Raw genomic sequence first — 19,752 nt, forward strand, 5'->3', positions numbered from 1 at the left:
ATTGCTGCTGGCAACCACTAGTACTGCATCCACCTCCGGTCGGGGTTGAAAATCCAGCAAGGGGGAATCAGTTTGGCTGGTGGCAGCATGAAGACTGGCTGATGAAAGGATGTGGCTGGTTTTGCCAAGCCCCACTGCTCCAGTTGCTGCAGCAGTCTGGCTCCAGCAGGAGCTAACACTTTGGTGTATTGGACCTGTTGGGGGAGGCAGGGTCGTACTTCATCCCAGGCGGCATGGAAAAATGCCGTCATCACACTTTTATCTGGGAAGGTGAACGTAGTAGGCTAAGCCAGAATCCATCTCCTCCATCTTCTCTGAGTATCAACACCGTCCAAGTGATGGGTCAGCTCTCGAAGCCCGGACAGAATCCTGGCATTCAGGGAGATGGTTAAAGTTTTAAAAGGAGATTCGGGTTAATTTCAGCATTCCATGTAGCACCCCCAACGAAGGAAGACTCTGAGGCTAGCAATTCCTCAAAGTTCCATTTTACTAGAGATGTCATATTGGCACATCTGGGGGAAACCCGAATCTGAAAGTTCCAGGTTTGTCCTCACCCAAAAAAAAGTCAAAGATCCATCCCCTGCACCCAGAAGTCCATCACATGGCCCAATCATTTCACCATGCCCACTGGAGACAACTCCTGGAGAGTGAACTGGAGTCACTCTCATCCAGTTGCAAGCCGAGTGTCCTTGACTCCCAGAAAAAGGAATGATGTTATGGCTAATTCTCCACTAACTGCTTGTAACCCTCCACCCTCCAGTATTCCCAGGCACTAAATGTGGCAGCCCTGAAGCTCCAAAGAATATAGCAATAGCAATAGCAATAGCAGTAGACTTATATACCGCTTCATAGGCCTTTCAGGCCTCTCTAAGCGGTTTACAGAGAGTCAGCATATTGCCCCCAACAATCTGGGTCCTCATTTTACCCACCTCGGAAGGATGGAAGGCTGAGTCAACCCTGAGCCGGTGAGATTTGAACCGCTGACCTGCTGATCTAGCAGTAGCCTGCAGTGCTGCCTTTAACCACTGCGCCACCTTGGCCAGAAAAAGATGGCTTCCACGGCTGACATATATTTTCAAGATATTTTCAAAGATTTCATGAATCATGAATATAGAAATCACCACCTCTATGTCACACCACTGTAGACATGCAAAATAAACAGAATGGATTTTCTGAAAAGTTCAGAAGAAATTTATTTTACTTTCTTCAGTTTGATCTTTTTCTCTAACTTCGTTATCATTTTCATTTCTCTTTTGCTTTGAAGGTAATAATGGGGAGGAGAATCAAGATTCCTGTGAACTGTTCCAAATGATCAATGCTAAAGATGGAACAGAGACATTTGGAATTCGAATGGAACTAGAAAGCCATGAGAGAAACCAGTTATATAATTGGAATCATGAAAGATCACCTTCTACTGATGCTCCAATGCAAGACTTTCTTACCCAAAAAGAGAAAATAAGGAAAAAATGTATTGGGAAATGTGTGAAGCTAATCAAAGATAAATTGCATTTAAGCGAACACTATTTAATCCAAAACAAAGGAGAAGATGCTATAAGACACAATGGAAGAAATTACAATGGGACATTCATTCATCCTCTTGGAAATAACTTCCTTATATCTCAAAAACTGATTCGCACAAAAAAGGACTCTTATAAATGTTTAGAATCTGGAAAATATTTTAGAACAAGCAAGCAACTTACTTCTGATGAAAGGATTCACACTGGGGCGGAACTATACAAATGCAGAGAGTATGGTAACAGGTTCAGAAGTGGCAGTAATCTTATCACGCATAAAAGGATCTACTTAGGAGAGAAACCATATAAATGCATGGAGTGTGGGAAAACCTTTACTCATAGCAATGGACTTAGAATCCACAAAATGATCCACACAGGAGAAAAACCATATAAATGCATGGAGTGTGGGAAAACCTTTACTTATAACAGTGGACTTTGGTACCACAAAATGATCCACACAGGGCAAAAGCCATTTAAATGCATGGAGTGTGGAAAGACATTTGCTCAGCGTGGTCATCTTATTTCCCATAAGATGATCCACACAGGAGAGAAACCATTTAAATGCATGCAATGTAGTAAAACCTTTACTCGTAGCAATGAACTTACTATTCACAAAAAGAGACACATGGGGGAGAAACCATATAAATGCATGCAGTGTGGGAAAACCTTTATTCGTAGCAATGGACTTACAATCCACAAAATGATCCACACAGGAGAAAAACCATATAAATGCATGGAATGTGGAAAAACCTTTACTCAGAGCAGTGGACTTCGGTACCACAAAATGATCCACACAGGGGAAAAGCCATTTAAATGCATGGAGTGTGGAAAGACCTTTGCTCAGCGTGGTCATCTTATTTCCCATAAGATGATCCACACAGGGGAGAAACCATTTAAATGCATGCAATGTAGTAAAACCTTTACTCGTAGCAATGAACTTACTATCCACGAAAAGAGACACATGGGAGAAAAACCACATAAATGCATGCAATGTGGGAAAACCTTTACTCGTAGCAATGATCTTACTATCCACAAAAAGAACCACACAGGGGAAAAGCCATTTAAGTGCATGGAGTGTGGAAAGACCTTTGCTCTGAGCAGTAGACTTAGAAGCCACAAAAGGATCCACACTGGAGAGAAACCATTTAAATGCATGGAGTGTGGAAAGACCTTTGCTCAAAGCCGTTATCTTGCTTCCCATAAAAAGATCCACTCAGAAGAGAAACCATTTAAATGCATGGAGTGTGGAAAGACGTTTACTGAGAGCAATGCTCTTACTTCTCATAACAGAATCCACACAGGAGAGAAACCATTTAAATGCATGGAGTGTGGAAAGACTTTTGCTCAGAATAGTAATCTTACTTCTCATAAAAGGATCCACGCTCGGGAGAAAGTATCTAGCAATAGCAATTCCACTACAGACTTATCAACCACGCCACAAAGCTTTATAGCAGTATTTGAACAGTTTACAAAGTCAGCATATTGTCCCAAGAAATCTGGGTCCTCCTCATAGGCTGAATCAATCATGAGCTGTTGGTAATTAGCTTGTAGTACTGCATTTTAACTTCTGACCCACCATGTCTATAGATTTTTATGTGTATGCATATTGTGCCTTTCTGATCCATATGAGACAATGATGAATCCAACAAAGTGAAATTTAATGTGTAGAAAAGTAGGATTTTACCCCTGAACAGAAAAACAGATTACATGAAACCTGGCTCAAAAATCGTAACACTTAGAGGAACCTCGGAAGTCTGAATGAATGATCACTTGAACATGAGTCACCTGTGTGCGGCAGCAGCCAAAAAAGCTAATGCAATGTTTGGTTGTATAAACAGAAGCATAGAATCAAATTCCCATGGAATATAGTACCATTTTATAAAGCCTTAGCAAGACCACACTTGGAAAACTGCATCCAGTTTTGGACATTACATTACAAAAAAGATGTTTACGCTTTGGAAAAAGTGTAAAGAAGAGCAGCTAAGATGATTAAAGATCTAAGGGTTAGGAAAGTGGAAGAGCAGCTGCCTGGTGTGCATGCACGTGCCACCTGGCCTTCTGCTTTCTGGCACCCACACCCACGCAAAGACCAGCTGGTTAGTGTGCATGTGCATGCCGGAACCCATAAGATCAGGTGTTGACGATGCATGCCCAGAGAGAGGCTCTGCATGCCATAGCTTTAGGAACTGAATGTTTACTGGCTGGATGACCTTCCTATCACCAATGCAGAGTTTTGTTCAACAGATATATTCTCATTGTGCCTAGAGAGAAATATCAACCTCTACCTAGGATTGAACTCTGGATTGCGAGATTGGAGATCCACCTATAGACCATCACACTACTCTAAGAGTTCCACATCTATCCCCTCGTCCAAATCATTGATGAAGATGTTGAAGAGTACTGGGCCAAAAACTGACCCTTGGGGTACTCCTCCTTGGTGGAAGAGTTGAACACCTTCACCCACTCCAAAGTGAAAAGACCAAATCCCGTAGCTTCTGCCGGCCTTCTGATTCTCAACCACTCACTTCTTACAAACACCAAGTGAGAGCTGTATTGAAGGTTGTGAATCCTAGTAAAGATGCAGGCCCAATGGAGTGCTGGGGATAGTGGTAAATAATTGTGCCGATCAATTAGCAGGGGGCCTGACAAGGCTCTTTATGCCTTCCACTGGACTTTAAGAAACATCAGTTTGCCTAGAGGGGGAATAGGTCAAGAGATAATGCCATAGCTACTGATTTACATTCTCTAGTGATCCATCCGGAGCCACCCAGGAACAATGTCAGGATGCTTTTCATAGACTATAGCTTGGCCTTCAATACCATTCTGCCAAGCATCCTTATCAAAAAGCGGACTGACTTGGATTTTCCCTTTTCCATCTGCCACTGGATCACTTATTGCATCACGGTATGGCATGATGGTTTGACAGCTGCGAATAGAAAAACATTACACAGGGTGGTGAGCACAGCACAAAACATAGTGGGCTGCTCCTCGACACCACTAGATGAGATCACTAGGCTCGCTGCCTTAGAAGAGTGAGGAGAATCCTCAGGGATGACTCACACCCTGGTCAGCACTTCTTTAACTTCCTACCATTGGGAAGGAGATATAGAAACATAGCCAGCTGCACAAACAGGCCAAAGAACAGTTTTCATCCCTGGGCTGTCAGACTCCTGAATGAGAAATAACAACATAACTAAGTACTACAATAGACTTGCAGTGCTGGCGCAATGTGTAACATGTTCACATTGGTGTAATGGGACTGGATGTTTGTTCATACTTCCCTCCGTGTAGATGCAGTTCCATTGAGAATTACATTTGATTGATTGGTCAGCCAGTTATGAATCCATCTGGTGGTGATGCTGTCTAACTCATATTTTTCAACTTTGTCTAGTTATAGGTTATGGTCTACTTTATCAAATGCTTTAGTTTCAGGATGTTACCTCTGGGGATGTGGACAAGGCCATACGAGCTGTGAGTGCCTTCACCTGTATACTGGACCCGTGTCCCTCCTAGCTGGTTGCCAACAGCAGTGAGGTGACATGCGGCTGGATCCAGGCGGTCATGACCGCCTCCCTTCGGGAGGGGCACTTCCCCGCCGCGCTTAAAACGGCGGTGGTGAGACCCCTCCTGAAGAAACCATCCTTGGATCCAGCCGTTTTTAACAACTACCGTCCAGTCTCCAACCTCCCCTTTGTTGGGAAGGTTGTCGAGAAGGTGGTGGCCTTCCAGCTTCAATGGTCCTTGGAGGAAGCTAGTTACCTTGACCCCTTCCAGTCCGGCTTCAGACCTGGTTACAGCACAGAAACCGCTTTGGTCGCATTGACCGATGATCTCTGGAGAGCCAGAGATAGAGGCCATGCGTCCATCCTGGTTCTCCTTGACCTCTCAGCGGCTTTCGATACCATCGACCATGGTATCCTTCTGCGACATCTGCGGGAGGTGGGGGTGGGAGGCACTGTTTTGCAGTGGTTCTCCTCCTACCTCTCGGACAGGTCGCAGTCGGTGTTGGTCGGGGGGCAAAGATCGTCCCTGAGGCCCCTAACATATGGGGTGCCACAGGGTTCGGTCTTATCCCCCCTACTATTTAACATATACATGAAACCGCTGGGCGAGATCATTCGGAGGCACGGGATAAAATACCATCAATACGTGGACGATACTCAATTGTATCTGTCCGCCCCGTGCCAACTCAATGAAGCGGTGGACGTGATGAACCGGGGCCTTGAGGCCACTGTTCCCTCTAAGGTGCGCGGCTGCGCGGCCGCGCACGTGGCAAGAAAATCCCGCGCAGCAGTTTCTATCTGCTGCGCAGAGATTTCTGCCAAAGCAAACGTGGGGAAGTCCTTTGCAGGTGGCTAGAACTGGCCGCCTGCAAAGGACCTCCCGAGACTTGTTTTGAAGAGCACGGCTCTTCAAGTCCATGTTCGGGGGATCCCTTAGAGGGATCCCGCTGCTCCTCCTTCCCGGCCGGACTCCCAGCACTGCAGTTCTGCACCGCAATGGCCACCGCAGCGTCAAGGCCGTTCTCCCGGGGGGGGCGGGCTGCTTCTCCGTGCCGAAGCTGGTGAGTCCCGAACACGCCGCGCTTCTCCCTGTCGGGGAGGTGGTGGGGGTCACCCAGGCTCGGGCAGAAAGGCAGGTCGGGGTGGCCCAATTGCGGAGCATCTTCCGCGCTGCCGCCCAGACCAAGGAAGCGAGGGTGGGATGGAGGTTCTGCCCGAGCTGGCCGCCGCGGCGGACTTGCTATCTGCGGTCCGGACTTCGGGAGGTGATCCAGGAGGGCGTTGGCATTCTTGGGGAGCAGCTAGAGTCCGGGGGACCCTCTATGTTCCCTTCCCTTCTGGCCTCGGCAGCGCGAGAAAGGGAGAAGAGAACGGCCAGCGTCGACTTCTTCGGGGTGGTGGCTTTTACTTTCCGGGGCCAGGAGGAAGGTATCCAGAGCCAGTCCGCCTCTGAAGATGGGGTTTTATTTGCAACCGGGCATTCAAAGATTCTCCGATAAAGGAGGATTTAAGAATTGATACTTCAAAAGTTCTTCTCACGCTCCACTAATCTCTCAAGAAGGGAAGAAGGGGGAATCAGATGCTTCCCCCTTCACTAAAGAGGCAAAGGTTTCCAATTGTCCGGCAGCCTTCGTGGCAAACATTTTTTTTTCCATTTTCTTGAGGAAGTTTGACTCCGGCGGTTTCCGTAGTGTTTTACTGGTGGGCTTTTCATTTTAGGAAGGGATTTGGTCCTACATCAAGATACATTTCTGAAGATGTTATCAGTACCTCCTTTCTGATTTTTATTTTTATTTGCTTGTTTGTAAAGTTGCAAAGTTAGCGGTTGCAAGTAGTATGAGGTCACCATTGGGTTTCTGGACTAGAAGATCCCATTGATCTCTCCAAGTGGGTCTCCTGTACTTTCAGTGGGGGTGTCACAACTTCATGCACTGTTCCTGTCGGGGGCTGCATCAGAATGAGGCTCTCCGGCTCAGTGTCAGGGAGGCTCTTCTGGCAGCGGGCGAGGGGGGCATCCAAAAGAGAAGATTGGAGTGGAAGTTGTCTAATATGTCTAAGAGTTGCCTTGGATGAGATAGATGTGTGGCTATATAAATTTGATTAATGAATATAAACTTTATTGCTCTTACTGTTGCAGTATATGATTAGGAGGTATATCTGCTTGAACATGTATGTTTATACATACTTACACACATACAAATATTAAAGTCTGTTGTGGGCACATATTTAATGGAATGGCAAGGATTGGTTTATACGGAAGAATTACAAAGTGAAGTAATGGACATTACATAATCTATTGTATGTGTTTATGTCTTTTTTCCTATTTACTTGTTTAAGCTTTATTCTAGAAAAAGTTTTTTTCTCTTTATTTTCAAGATATTTTTAAATCCTTTGGGGCAAATAGAGAAATGTAGGTATAGTAATGAACATGGCTGACTTCAGAGAATACAGCTTGATATTTTAATTATAGGAAGTTTAAAGCCAACCTGTTTGTTGGCTTTAATTGAAATATTTTCTATATTGGCTTCAATTTTGGTCCAGTAAATTTATTTTTATAAGTGGAACTAAAATGAGCAAGCATGATTAACATTAAGTAGATAATACAGAGTTTAAAAGACATTTTGGTTAAAAATTTAAACCTTTAACTTCTTCAGGAAAAATTTCAGATTCCAACTGTTTATCAAGCAACAGTAAGAAATCATTCTCCTATGTCTGCTGCCTCCTCCTCCTCCAACAGCACTGCCGGATTTCCGCCCAACGCTGTGGGGGCGCCAGCGGGAGCTTTGGCGGCTTCACCTCAGCCACAGCGCTGGGCAGCAAATGTGTCAGTGCTATTGGAGGAGGAGGAGGAGGAGGAGGTGAAAAAATCCCCATGACCTGCAACAAAATTCATTCTTCCACTCTTATCTTGCCCTAACTTCTGATAGGTTCCTGAAATATAGATCTATAAAATTTAGTGAACATATTTCTATCTATTTTAATACAGACTCGTAAAACAGATTGGGACAAATGACATTAGTGCTCTGGGATAATAGCAGGTTTACTCTATTTGGATTTTCAGATAAAAGGTATCTTTTGTGCTAAGTTCTAACAACGTAGTTCTCTAATGTAACTATGAAACAGTCCAAATATATAATTCCCCTCAGGGAGGAATTCTGGGAGTTGAAGTCCACAAGTCTTAAAGCTGTCACGTTTGAAGACCCCTGGGTTTTTTTTTCTAAAGGGTTAGGGGTGCAAGGGTCTGGTAACTTGGCAGCTTTAACACTTGCGTGCTTCAAATGCCAGAGTTTCTGAGCCAACCTTTTGGTTGCTAAGCAGGAGCGTTGTTAAGTGATACTGATATTATATAACACTTTTAATTAAGCGGGTACCTTGAATAAACATAACTTTGAGTTTCAAATAATGCTGATTTCGTTGTTGTCTTAGGTGACATCTGTGAAAAAAATTCAGGTGCTCAGGCATGAAAATGTACCGCTCAAACACTATACTTTTCCGCTCACACTGAAAAAAAATTAGAGGGAACATTGCTGTCCACCTGAAAGAAAACAAAAGCAGGAAGGGGAGATAAAGGAAACTGAAAATCAATGAGATTTTTCTGCGTCCAATTGATGAAATATACGTACTGATTTAGGGGCACGCACATGTTTTTTGTGAACCCATTCATTGTGTGAGAAGGGGAGGTGTTTCAAAGCCACCAGGTACTGAGTGGTCCCGTGGAACTTCCTAAAGTCAAGAATATCCTGAACCTCAAAATGTTGTCCGTCCCCCCTCAACCATATGGGTGGAACAGGGATGAATGTCAGAAGTGACTTCAGGGTTCAATAAGCTACAGTGGAAAACGGGATGAACTTGTCGTAATGACAGGGAATAATTACACCATGACAGGGTTAATGGGGAACTATGGGGAAAAGCCCAACATATTTAGGATCCAACTTTTTAGATTGTGGAAAACCCTTTACTAAAAATAGTAGTATTATTTCACATCACTGTTTCTGATAGGATTTCGACCCTTTTGAGGCCTTCTGCAATCTGCCCAGCCTTCAAGGCGGCTGATCTTGAGGGAGGCGAATTCAAATCCTCCAGAGAGATAGTTCTTCAATTCTCCACAAACAGTTCCTGGACAGAAAGGAGGGGAAGATGGAGAAATTGCCGCCTGTGGAGAGGTTGAAGCCTTTGTCTGACAGGAAGACATTACGAGGGGACCTTTCCTCCTACTCCCAAGCCCATCATCCCCGCCCTCACCTTCCCCTCAGACGTGCTCCTCTTTCCCGCCCTTTCTACAATCCTGCCAGTTTGCGCCAAAGCCACCAGGGGGCAGCCTCTGCCAAGACAAGTGAAATTCCCGTCCTTCCCCATTGGCCCGCTGGAGGGCGAAGGTCACGGCGGGCTTTCCAGAGGAGGCTGCGAAGGGAGTGACGTCACAAATGCTTACCGCTCTAGGACGCCGCACTCGCTCTCCTTAACCCCTGGGGCTCCGCAGAAGGCGGAGAGGCTGCGGGAGAGGCTGCCGGGGGGAGATCCAGACGTGGCCCGGGTGAGTTGGGGGCTCTTCCCGGGCAAAAGGAGACGGAGGACGGAGAGACCCGCGCCCGACCCTCCTCCGGCTTAAACCCCGGGTCCATGCTTATCAGCCGCCCTCTCTCTACAGGGGGAAGCGGGGAAGGCGGAGGGGATCCGGGGAAGAACCAGAGTGGGGGCAGCGGAGGGTCGGCATTGTGGAGGCCCAGCAGGAGAGGAGAGAAGCCGGGCGAGGAGGAGGCAGGATTCGCACCAGACTCCCAGAGGGGCCGATCCTCTCTCCGGAGGGGGAGAGAAGCGGGGAGGCCTCTCCTGCTGCCTCCTTCCCGGCCCTGCGCTGGGATGACCCACTGGGGGCTCCGGGCAGGTTGGGTGAAGATTGTTCAGTGGCTGAATTCCACTTTCTAATTCTTGGCCTTTATTTTTTCTTTCCATCTCAGAAACTGGAAGCCATTTGTGGTCTTTGCAAGAGAAACATTTCTCTTAGGGGAAAAAAAAAAAGAGCGGAATAACTTGCAGGGGTCCGTCCTGGGGCACCAGAAATGGTCCCGTGAAGGAAAAGGCATCTGGAGACCCACCAGAGTCCTTGGACCCATCTGGAGATGCTCTGCAGGACAGAGAAAGGATGGAGACACAACCTTTTGCCAAGGAGGGAAGCGGAAAAGGCCCTTCAACTGCTCAGCATGGGAAGCGGGGGACAGAAACTAGGGAGAAGATCCAGGAGGAGGAAACCATCCGCCCTTCCAAAGTTCAGCCCTGGAATTTCATCCAACACCGGGAGGCTGAAGGTCCCCGACGACTTTGCAGCCGACTCCATGACTTTAGTAGGCGATGGCTGAGACCAGAAAAGCACACCAAAGCCCAGTTGCTGGACCTGGTGGTTCTTGAGCAGCTCCTGTTCCTTCTGCCCCCAGAGATGGAGAGCTGGGTGCGGGAGTGTGGAGCAGAGACCAGCTCCCAGGCGGTGGCCCTGGCTGAAGGTTTCCTCCTGAGCCAGGCAGAGGAGCAGAAGGAGCAGGTCGAGTTGCAGGTGAGACACTTTAATCGAGGGAGCTCAAAAGGGAATGGAGAATGAATACTTTACCCTCCTTCCCAGACTTTTCTGACATTCATAATAGGTGGTGATGGATATTGGGGGCTTTGAGGTTGTGTTCCGAATATAAGAATCCATTTAATGTCATGTGATGTACATTAATTCTGTTTCTTTTTTCCTTCCTCCTTTTTGAAGTGTTGCACTGTGAAGATCAGAGATCCTGAAGGAAAGAAGAATTCCTCAAACCCCACTCAGAAGCCATTTTTCAGGAGATTCCCTTGGGAAGATCAAAGTTGGGACACCCTAGGAGGTAATTCAAGATCCTCTGATTACCCAGAAAGATCCCATCTACCTTAACCTTCTTCTCTTCTGTAGTATACCACCTCTTATTTTGTTAAATATGAATATTGAAATTATTTATTTCTTACAGAGAAACAAAGAATGAAGTTTTCTATTTTTTACGATGGAGTTCAAACAGCAGTTGAACCTCCAAATCAAGTAAGAAAGGGAAATGTTATTAGATTTGTATTGTTCTTTCCTTTAGGAAGTGAAGTGGGTATGCAGAGTGCTCCCTCCTTCTATTTCCCCCCCTTGTTTGGACATGGACATCATAATAGCAGGTTCAAGTTGCTCTCAACCAGCACAGCTTCCTCTGTAAACTATTAGTGGGACACAATGGATTGTCATTTCTACCCTCTGATTCTGTTTAGGAAATTTTTTTAAAGATGACTGGTTAACTGGTTCTGCTAGGTACTCCTCCAACTATGAGTTTACAAGAAGTAATTTTTTAAAAGAGCTTCAAGAGATAGGAATAAATGTATCAGTGGATGTAACTGCTAGAGACCTGTTCATTTTGTAATTTTTGACTTGGAATTGTGCCAAGAGAATGAAAAATAACTGAAAACTCACGTTGCCACATTACCAGTTTTAAAAAGCCTTGTTCATAACCAGTTGTTCAAAAAATAAGCAAATCGTATTAAAAAAAGCAGAATTTTAAAATACAAAGGGAACTGCCACATAGAACATGTAATCACAGTAATTTGGGCCTAAAAATAATTTCCAATCCCCTGATTTGTTCCTGGAGTAGATCAAACATTCCCACTTTTCAAAGACCTTGACCAAAGACCTTCACAGAGAATTTTCTCTTCTTTGTTTTCTCCCATTCAGCCAATGGCTAGACTACTACATCAATCAATGATAGATAGAGCAATACATCAGTTGATCCAGAAGTGGGAGTAACTTTACTGAAAGGCACTGTAAATTTTGCACAATCAATTAGCTTGATAAAACCTACCCCAAATATTTCATCAGTCAAAGAAATTTTAAGAAATTATCCATTTTTTCACCTAAAATTAGGACATGTGAAGCACAGCTACATAACGTAATGCATATCTTTGCTTTGGGAATTTGAGAATAAGTTGGTAAGGATCTTGGCGGTCTTCTAATCCAACCGCCTGTTCAGACAGGCAGCCCTATAACATTTCAGATAAATGGCCGTCCAATTTCTTCTTAAACAGCTCCATTGTTTGGCAGGGAAGGCATTCCACCGATTAATTGTTCTCACTGTTGGGAAATTTCTCTTTAGGTGTAGGTTAGTTCTGTCCTTGATTAGTTTCCATCCATTGCTTCTTGTCCCGCCTTCAGATGCTTTGGAGAATAGGTTGGGCTCCTCTTCTTTGTGGCAACTCCTGAGATATTGAAACACTGCTATCATGTCACCCCTAGTTCACCTTTTTATTAAATTAGACATACCCAATTCCAGCAACTCTCGATCCTTCTATATCTCAAGCTTATCTTCTGGAGTCTTAGTATTCCTGTCAATTTTGTCTTGTGTACAAATTTGATGAGTTCCCCTTCTATCCTCTTGTCTTAATTATTCATGAAGAATCCTTTGTGAATCCTTCTGTTCTGTTCATTTTTCCTTGTTCAGGGGAGTTTGGTGTCCTTCGAGGAGGTGGCTGTTTATTTCTCTGAGGAGGAATGGTCTCAGCTGGATCCTGAGCAGAAAGCGCTGCATTCGGAAGTCATGCTTGAAAACCATAGGAACGTGGTCTCTCTGGGTAAGAGTTTTCGTGTCCCCAATCGGAGACTTCAAGAAGACAGATTATAGTTAGTTATTTAAAAATCACTAATGTTATAACGTCTCCTGGGAGGGAGAGGGAAACGATCTGGCCTTCTCGTACTCCAAGGAAGGAAAGAGTCAATGTCTCTTTGCTTAGATGCTTTCTATGCCATTTCTTATGTATATCTTTCTATTTCTATTTGAACTTATCTGTGGAGGCTGAGAAAAATGTGTGTTTTCATGTGAGACGAATGTGTTGTCATGTGTCCTCTGCAACTTCCAAAAGTGAGAACAGAACTTTCACGATCAGGCCATAGAACAGCATTGATTGATTTGATTTGATTTGATTTGATTTGATTTGTAGGCCGCCCTTTTCCCTGAGGGGACTCAGGGCGGCTCACAGAAAACCAGGGAGGGGGGAATACAACACTAAGACGACAACACATAATAAAATAATAAGCAACATGCATACAACATTCGGGCGGGGTAATGGTCCTTATCCCCAGGCCTGACGGGCGAGCCAGTTCTTCAAGGCTGTGCGGAAGGCCTGGACGGTGGAGAGGGTACGAATCTCTACGGGGAGCTCGTTCCAAAGGGTCGGGGCCGCTGCTGAGAAGGCCCTCAGCATGTAATGCGAGATCACACAAGATCAGAAGCATGAGACCTTGCACTATTGGTCTCACGTGATCTCGCACTAAAGACCGAGCGCTTTTAACATCCAGCATCAGAGCTTACCTTCGGGCAATTAGGACGACAAAAAGGACACACATTGCCTCTCTGATTGCTTCCGCCGAGTCGCGCCCAGCCACCTTGTTCAGGATAACCCATTCCCTCCTAAATAGGAGGGATACGAGCGATCCTTTGCAAGGCAGAGCTGAGGATTACGTCCAATTCCTCGCGGATAAAGTTGCTCGGCTTCGGACGGACCTGGACTCCAATTGCGCAGAGCCAGCTGAGGCACCAGGGGAGAATCTGGAAGGACATCACTGGATTGATTTTCAAGCTGTTACCCCTGAGGACGTGGACAAGGCCATGGGAGCTGTAAGTGCCTCCACATGTGTACTGGACCCGTGCCCCTCCTGGCTGGTCGCTAACAGCAGGGAGGTGACACGGGGCTGGATCCAGGCGGTTGTTACCGCCTCCCTTCGGGAGGGGTTCTTTCCCCCCGCTTTAAAGGCGGTGGTGGTGAGACCCCTTCTGAAGAAGCCATCTTTGGATCCAGCAGTGTTAAACGACTATTGTCCAGTCTCCAACCTCCCCTTTGTGGGGAAGGTTGTTGAGAAAGTGGTGGCCTTTCAGCTCCGGCGGTCCTTGGAGGAAACTGATTATCTAGATCCCTTCCAGTCGGGAATATAGGCCTGGCTACAGCACGGAAACCGCTTTGGTCGCATTGATCGATGATCTCTGGAGAGCCAGGGATGGAGGTTATGCCTCTGTCCTAGTGCTCCTTGACCTCTCAGCGGCCTTCGATACCATCAACCATGGTATCCTTCGGCGACGACTGCGGGAGGTGGGGGTGGGAGGCACTGTCCTACGGTGGTTCTCCTCTTACCTCTCGGACAGGTCGCAGTCAGTGTTGGTCGGAGGGCAGAGCTTGACCCCTAGGCCCCTGAATTATGGGGTGCCGCAGGGTTCAGTCCTGTCCCCCCTCCTGTTTAATATCTACATGTAGCCGCTGGATGAGATCATTCGACGGCACGGGATAAAATATCATCAGTATGCGGACGATACGCAGCTGTATCTGTCCACCCCGTGCCAACTCAATGAAGCAGTTGATGTGATGTGCCAGTGCCTCGAGGCTGTTAGGGACTGGATGGAGGTTAACAAGCTTGTACTCAATCCGGATAAGACCGAGTGGCTGGTGTGTTTCCCTCCTACTAATTGGCCAAGTTTTCCATCTCTCAGGTTGGGGGGTCAAACAGTAGGCCCCTCAGACAGGGTTCGCAATTTGGGAGTCCTCCTGGACCCACAGCTGACTTTTGAACACCACTTGTCGGCTGTGACCACGGGGGCATTTGCCCAGGTTCGTCTGGTGCACCAGTTGCGTCCCTACCTGAACCGGGAGGCCCTCACAACAGTCACTCGTGCCCTTGTGACCTCTAGACTGGACTACTGCAACGTGCTCTACATGGGGCAGCCCTTGAAGAGCATTCGGAGACTTCAGCTTGTCCAGAATGCAGCCGCGCGAGCGATCGTGGGTGCACCTCGGTTCACCCACGTAACACCTATCCTCCGCAAGCTGCACTGGCTGCCTATTGGTCTCCGGATACGCTTCAAGGCGCTAGTCGTCACTTATAAAGCCCTTCATGGTATTGGACCTGGGTACTTGAGAGACCGCCTGCTGCCAATCACCTCCACTAGACCGATTAGATCCCACAGATTAGGCCTCCTCCGAATTCCATCTGCCGGCCAGTGCCAACTGGCGACTACCCGGAGGAGAGCCTTCTCTGTGGCTGCTCCGACCCTCTGGAACGAACCCCCCGTGGAGATTCGAACCCTCACCACCCTCCAGGCCTTCCGCAAAGCTGTTAAAACCTGGCTGTTCCGACAGGCCTGGGGCTAAAGAGCTGTTGCCCCCGTCTCGAATGGTATGTTGTGTGTTTTTAAATTATGTATGGTTATGTTTCGTCTTTTATTTTTTGTCTGTACCCCCCTTCCCTGATTTGAATTGTGAGCCGCCCTGAGTCCCCTTCGGGGGGAAAGGGCAGCATATAAATATAATAATATCAATCAATCAATCAGTAAAGTAGTTTGCCACTCATTTTGCAGAAAACAGAAGCCTAAACTACTTTAGTTTGAGATCACACGAGATCAGTAGTGCAATATCTCAGGCTAGTGAACGTGTCATCTTCTTGGATGTTTCCCCTGATTATTCCTTAACTCAAAACTGACTTTGAGTGAGATTTGCAGTTTGATCTTTTTCCCTAACCTTATCATTTCATTTCTCTTTTGCTTTGAAGGTAATAATGGGGAGGAGAATCAAGATTCCTGTGAATTGTTCCAAGTGATCAATTCTAATGATGGAACGGAAAAATTTGGAATTCGAATGGAAGATAAATTACATGTAAACAAATGCTATTTAACCCAAAACAAAGGAGAAGATGCTATAAGGCACAATGGAAAAAATTACAATGGGACATTCATTCCTTCTCTTGGAAATAACTTCCTTACACCTCAAAAAGCGATTCACACAAAAGAGGAGCCTTATATATGTTTGGAATCTGGAAAACATTTTAGAAGAAGCAGGCAACTTATTTCCCATGAAAGGATTCACACCGGGGAGAAACGGTGTTCAGAAGCACTTGTAGCCCACGCAGCCCAGTCCCTCCAAGCAGCAGGAGAGAAACCCTATAAAAGCATGGAGTGTGGAAAGACCTTTACTCATAGCAATGACCTTACTATCCACAAAAAGAGGAACATGGGAGAGAAACCATATAAATGCATGCAGTGTGGAAAAGCCTTTACTCGTAGCAGGGAATTTAATATCCACAAAGAGATCCATACAGGAGAGAAACCATATAAATGTATGGTGTGTGGAAAGACCTTTGCTCAGAGCAGTGGACTTAGTATACACAAAAAGATCCACACGGGAGAAAAACCATTTAAATGCATGGAGTGTGGGAAAACATTTACTCAAAAAGTTAATCTTGTTTCCCATCAGGTGATCCACACAGGGGAGAAACCATATAAATGTATGCAGTGTGGAAAAGCCTTTACTCAAAAAAGTAGTCTTGTTTCCCATCAGATTATCCACACAGGGGAGAAACCATATAAATGCATGGAGTGTGGAAAGACCTTTGTTAAGAGCAATAATCTAAGACTACACACAAGGATCCACACAGGGGAGAAGCCATTTAAATGCATGGAGTGTGGAACAACCTTTACTCAAAAAAGTAGCCTTATTTCCCATCAGGTAATCCACACAGAGGAGAAACCATATAAATGCATGGAGTGTGGAAAGACCTTTGCTAATAGCTATAACCTAAGACTACACACAAGGATCCACACAGGGGAGAAGCCATTTAAATGCATGGAGTGTGGAAAAACCTTTACTCAAAATAGTAGTCTTATTTCCCATCAGGTGATCCACACAGGAGAGAAGCTGTATAAATGCATAGAGTGTGGAAAGACGTTTGCTCATAGACGTAATGTTACTTCCCATATGGTGATCCACACAGGGGAGAAACCATATAAATGCATGGAGTGTGGAAAGTCCTTTGCTAATAGCTATAACCTAAGAATACACACAAGGATCCACACAGGGGAGAAGTCATTTAAATGCACGTGAGTGTGGAAAAACCTTTACTCAAAATAGTAGTCTTTTTTTTTTACTATAGAAAGTTTTTATTTTCCATTTTCATAACAATCACATGTATACTATTACATAGTCAATATCATGTTGTATTATTAAGTACTTACATCAACTCATCTTACCATCAACTACCAAAGGGGAAAAAAAAGAAAAACCCAGTTATTGGCTCTTCTGCTCTCCATACACCATATTTATACCTTATCTGACACTTTCTTCCCCCTCTCTCCTCCCCCTTTCTACATCCTGTCTTCCCTCCATCATTTTCTACTCTACTTCCCCTTCCTTTCTCCTCCTCCTCTCTCCCCTTACCACTCCTTATACATCTCATCTTCCCCCTCTCTCCTATCCCTCTCTTCCTATCTTTCCTCTGCTTCCCACTCTTCCTCTAATTCACTTGGTGTATTTCAGCTTCTAAGCAAACTCGCTTTTGTGTTGGTGGTATTTATAATCCCATTTCAATATACATAAAAAAGAAAAAATAGCAGTATACATGTACAATCATCCAACATCCCTCCTCCAACTTAGTAAACTCCCTCCCCCCTAACCTCCCCAACCTTCCCCCACCCTGACTTCCCAGAACCAATACAAGGTATAAATCTTTAACAAAAACAGTTTAAGATATACTTAAAGAAAAAGTAGAAAGTTAATAACATCTTTGAATTGAGCTTAGCTCCTCTTTGCTAGGCTAACTCTAAACAATTTGTATCATTTCTGATCTTAATCATAAGCTATCTGAAATTTCCTAAACCCATATTTATTTTGAATATAGTCAATCCATTTTTCCCAGTCTCGTTTATATCTCTCGTTTGAATTATCCTTGAGATATGCAAATATTTTAGCCATCTCTGCTAAGTTTGTGATTTTCAATGTCCATTCCTGGATAGTAGAGAAATCTTCCTTCTTCCAGTATTGCGCCACCAACAATCTAGCTGCAGTTATCAAATGCAAAGTCAAGTTAATCTCTACTGTTGTTCAGTCAGTAATTATACATAACAAAAAATAGGTGGGAGGTAAACTTTGTCCTTTTTTTTTTTACAACATTTTGCATAATCCATCATATTTTTGTCCAGAATACCTTAACCTTTTTATAAGTCTACCATGTCATTTAATTTATATTGATGTTTTTTCCCAACCTGTAGCAAGGCATTCCCCAGAACATGACCTTTAAAATTCTCATCCACCTCTTTATTATACAACAAACAAGCAGCCATATACCAAATCATACCCTTCAATACTGAGCACTCCATCCCCTGCTAAATTGATCCAATCACTTAACATTCCATATTAGAGACTTAGTTACCATCATTAGCCCCCCTGAAACTTTTTAATAGCCATCTGAACAGCTTGGAATTTAACCTTTGGCCTAGCTCCTCCCACTGTTTCTGATGTAACACCTGTATGCACCTGAACGGTGGCTTGTGTACGTTGCTTTCTTAATTCCTGTTCCATTCGTCTAGTAATCACGCGGTCTTGTCTTTGTTCTTTAGCTTCTTGTACCTCTGAGAGAAAAAGTTGATCCCCCCTTGTTAATACTTGAGTGGTTTGCTTTCCATCATATCCTTCTTGTTCTCTTTGTCTAGATCTAGAGGAAGAGGGTTGTCCGCCCTTCAGTACGTTGGTGTAGAAATCTTGTGCCTTCCATACTGTATTGAGGTGATGTCTTTTTCCAAGGTAGCTAAATGCAATGCCGGCTGGTGCGTCCCAATCTAAACGGTATCTGGTGATTTTTAAGCTCTTCAACTAAAAAGGCATAGTCTTTCCTAGATCTCAGCATTTTAGGTGGTATCTCCTTCAAGACAGTCACCTCCCGACCCCCGATTTGAAGCTTATTTTTGGAGGATTCCTGTAATATCGTATTTCTCACATCTCTAGTGGCGAAGTAGACCACTATATCTCTTGGTAATTGTTTTTGTTTTGTCAGCAAGGAATTAACGCGGTAAACCTTTTCGGTTTGCCAATCAAGATTCCCTCCCACCATCAGGTCGAAGGCTTCAGAGAGAGTCTGTTTCAGGTTCTCTTGTGTATTTTCAGGGAGGCTCCTTATCCTTAAAGCAAATTCCATTCGCCTATACTGTAGCATTATGATTTCATTTTCTGCATCGCTAACCTTTTGCTGGACCGCCTCCATCTTTATTACCAAGTTCGTATTAGAGTCACTAAGATCTTCTAACTTTTCTTCAAGGCCATATGCATAACAAGCTAGCGAATTCAGGGCCATCAGAAAGTCCCCTCTAATCATTTGGTTACATGTCATAAGTTCTTCAGACATCTGTTTGTTAGAAGCAGCTATCTCTTCCTTAAGTTTTGCTTCCTTCGTAACAGCATGATTTTTTAATGCATCAATTAATTCCTTCTGCAGAATTTCCCTTGTCAGGGGGTCCCCTGCAGAAGTAGAAGGGAGTAATGATTGTATTTTAGCAGAAGGCGCTGGTAAATTTCCGGCACTTTTCGATGCGGGGGGAGGGGGGGATTTTTGCTTAGAAGCCATCTCAAGTTTAATCTTCTTTAGTCAGTTAAAAAATCCAAGCAGTCCAATTATGCAGTAATTGCTATTTGGCTTGATAATAAATCACTTCTTAGTAATACATCACTTTTAGGCTTCGCAAAAATTCTATCCGAGTCACGCCCCTCCTACACAGCTCGGCGCCATTTTTCATAGAACTTTCAGCAATTAATTAGCAGAAGGAATTCTTTGCAGATGGAGCTAAGGATTTATACATACAATAAGATGTTTACCAATATTGGTTCAGCTCGGCTTGAAGACCACAATAAATCATTTGTGCTGAGGATGAGCGAAAACCTTCGTCCTG

The 19,752-nt window shown here is 44.8% G+C and overlaps 1 protein-coding gene across 1 annotated transcript; it reads left to right on the plus strand.

The window, feature by feature from the left end:
- Positions 1–1,269: 1,269 nt before the first annotated feature.
- Positions 1,270–18,660, plus strand: LOC148047308 (uncharacterized). Its single transcript, XM_087708039.1, is given in 7 exon segments — positions 1,270–3,024; positions 10,023–10,565; positions 10,764–10,878; positions 10,999–11,066; positions 12,499–12,628; positions 15,591–16,912; positions 16,914–18,660. Coding segments are annotated over 7 exon segments (3,948 nt in total). The 5' UTR covers positions 1,270–1,308; the 3' UTR covers positions 16,968–18,660.
- Positions 18,661–19,752: the final 1,092 nt, after the last annotated feature.

This window comes from Thamnophis sirtalis, unplaced genomic scaffold, assembly GCF_051295495.1.
Source record: "Thamnophis sirtalis isolate CommonGarterSnake01/CBP01778 unplaced genomic scaffold, rThaSir2_p1.2 scaffold_3, whole genome shotgun sequence".
Taxonomy (NCBI): Eukaryota; Metazoa; Chordata; class Lepidosauria; order Squamata; family Natricidae; genus Thamnophis; species Thamnophis sirtalis.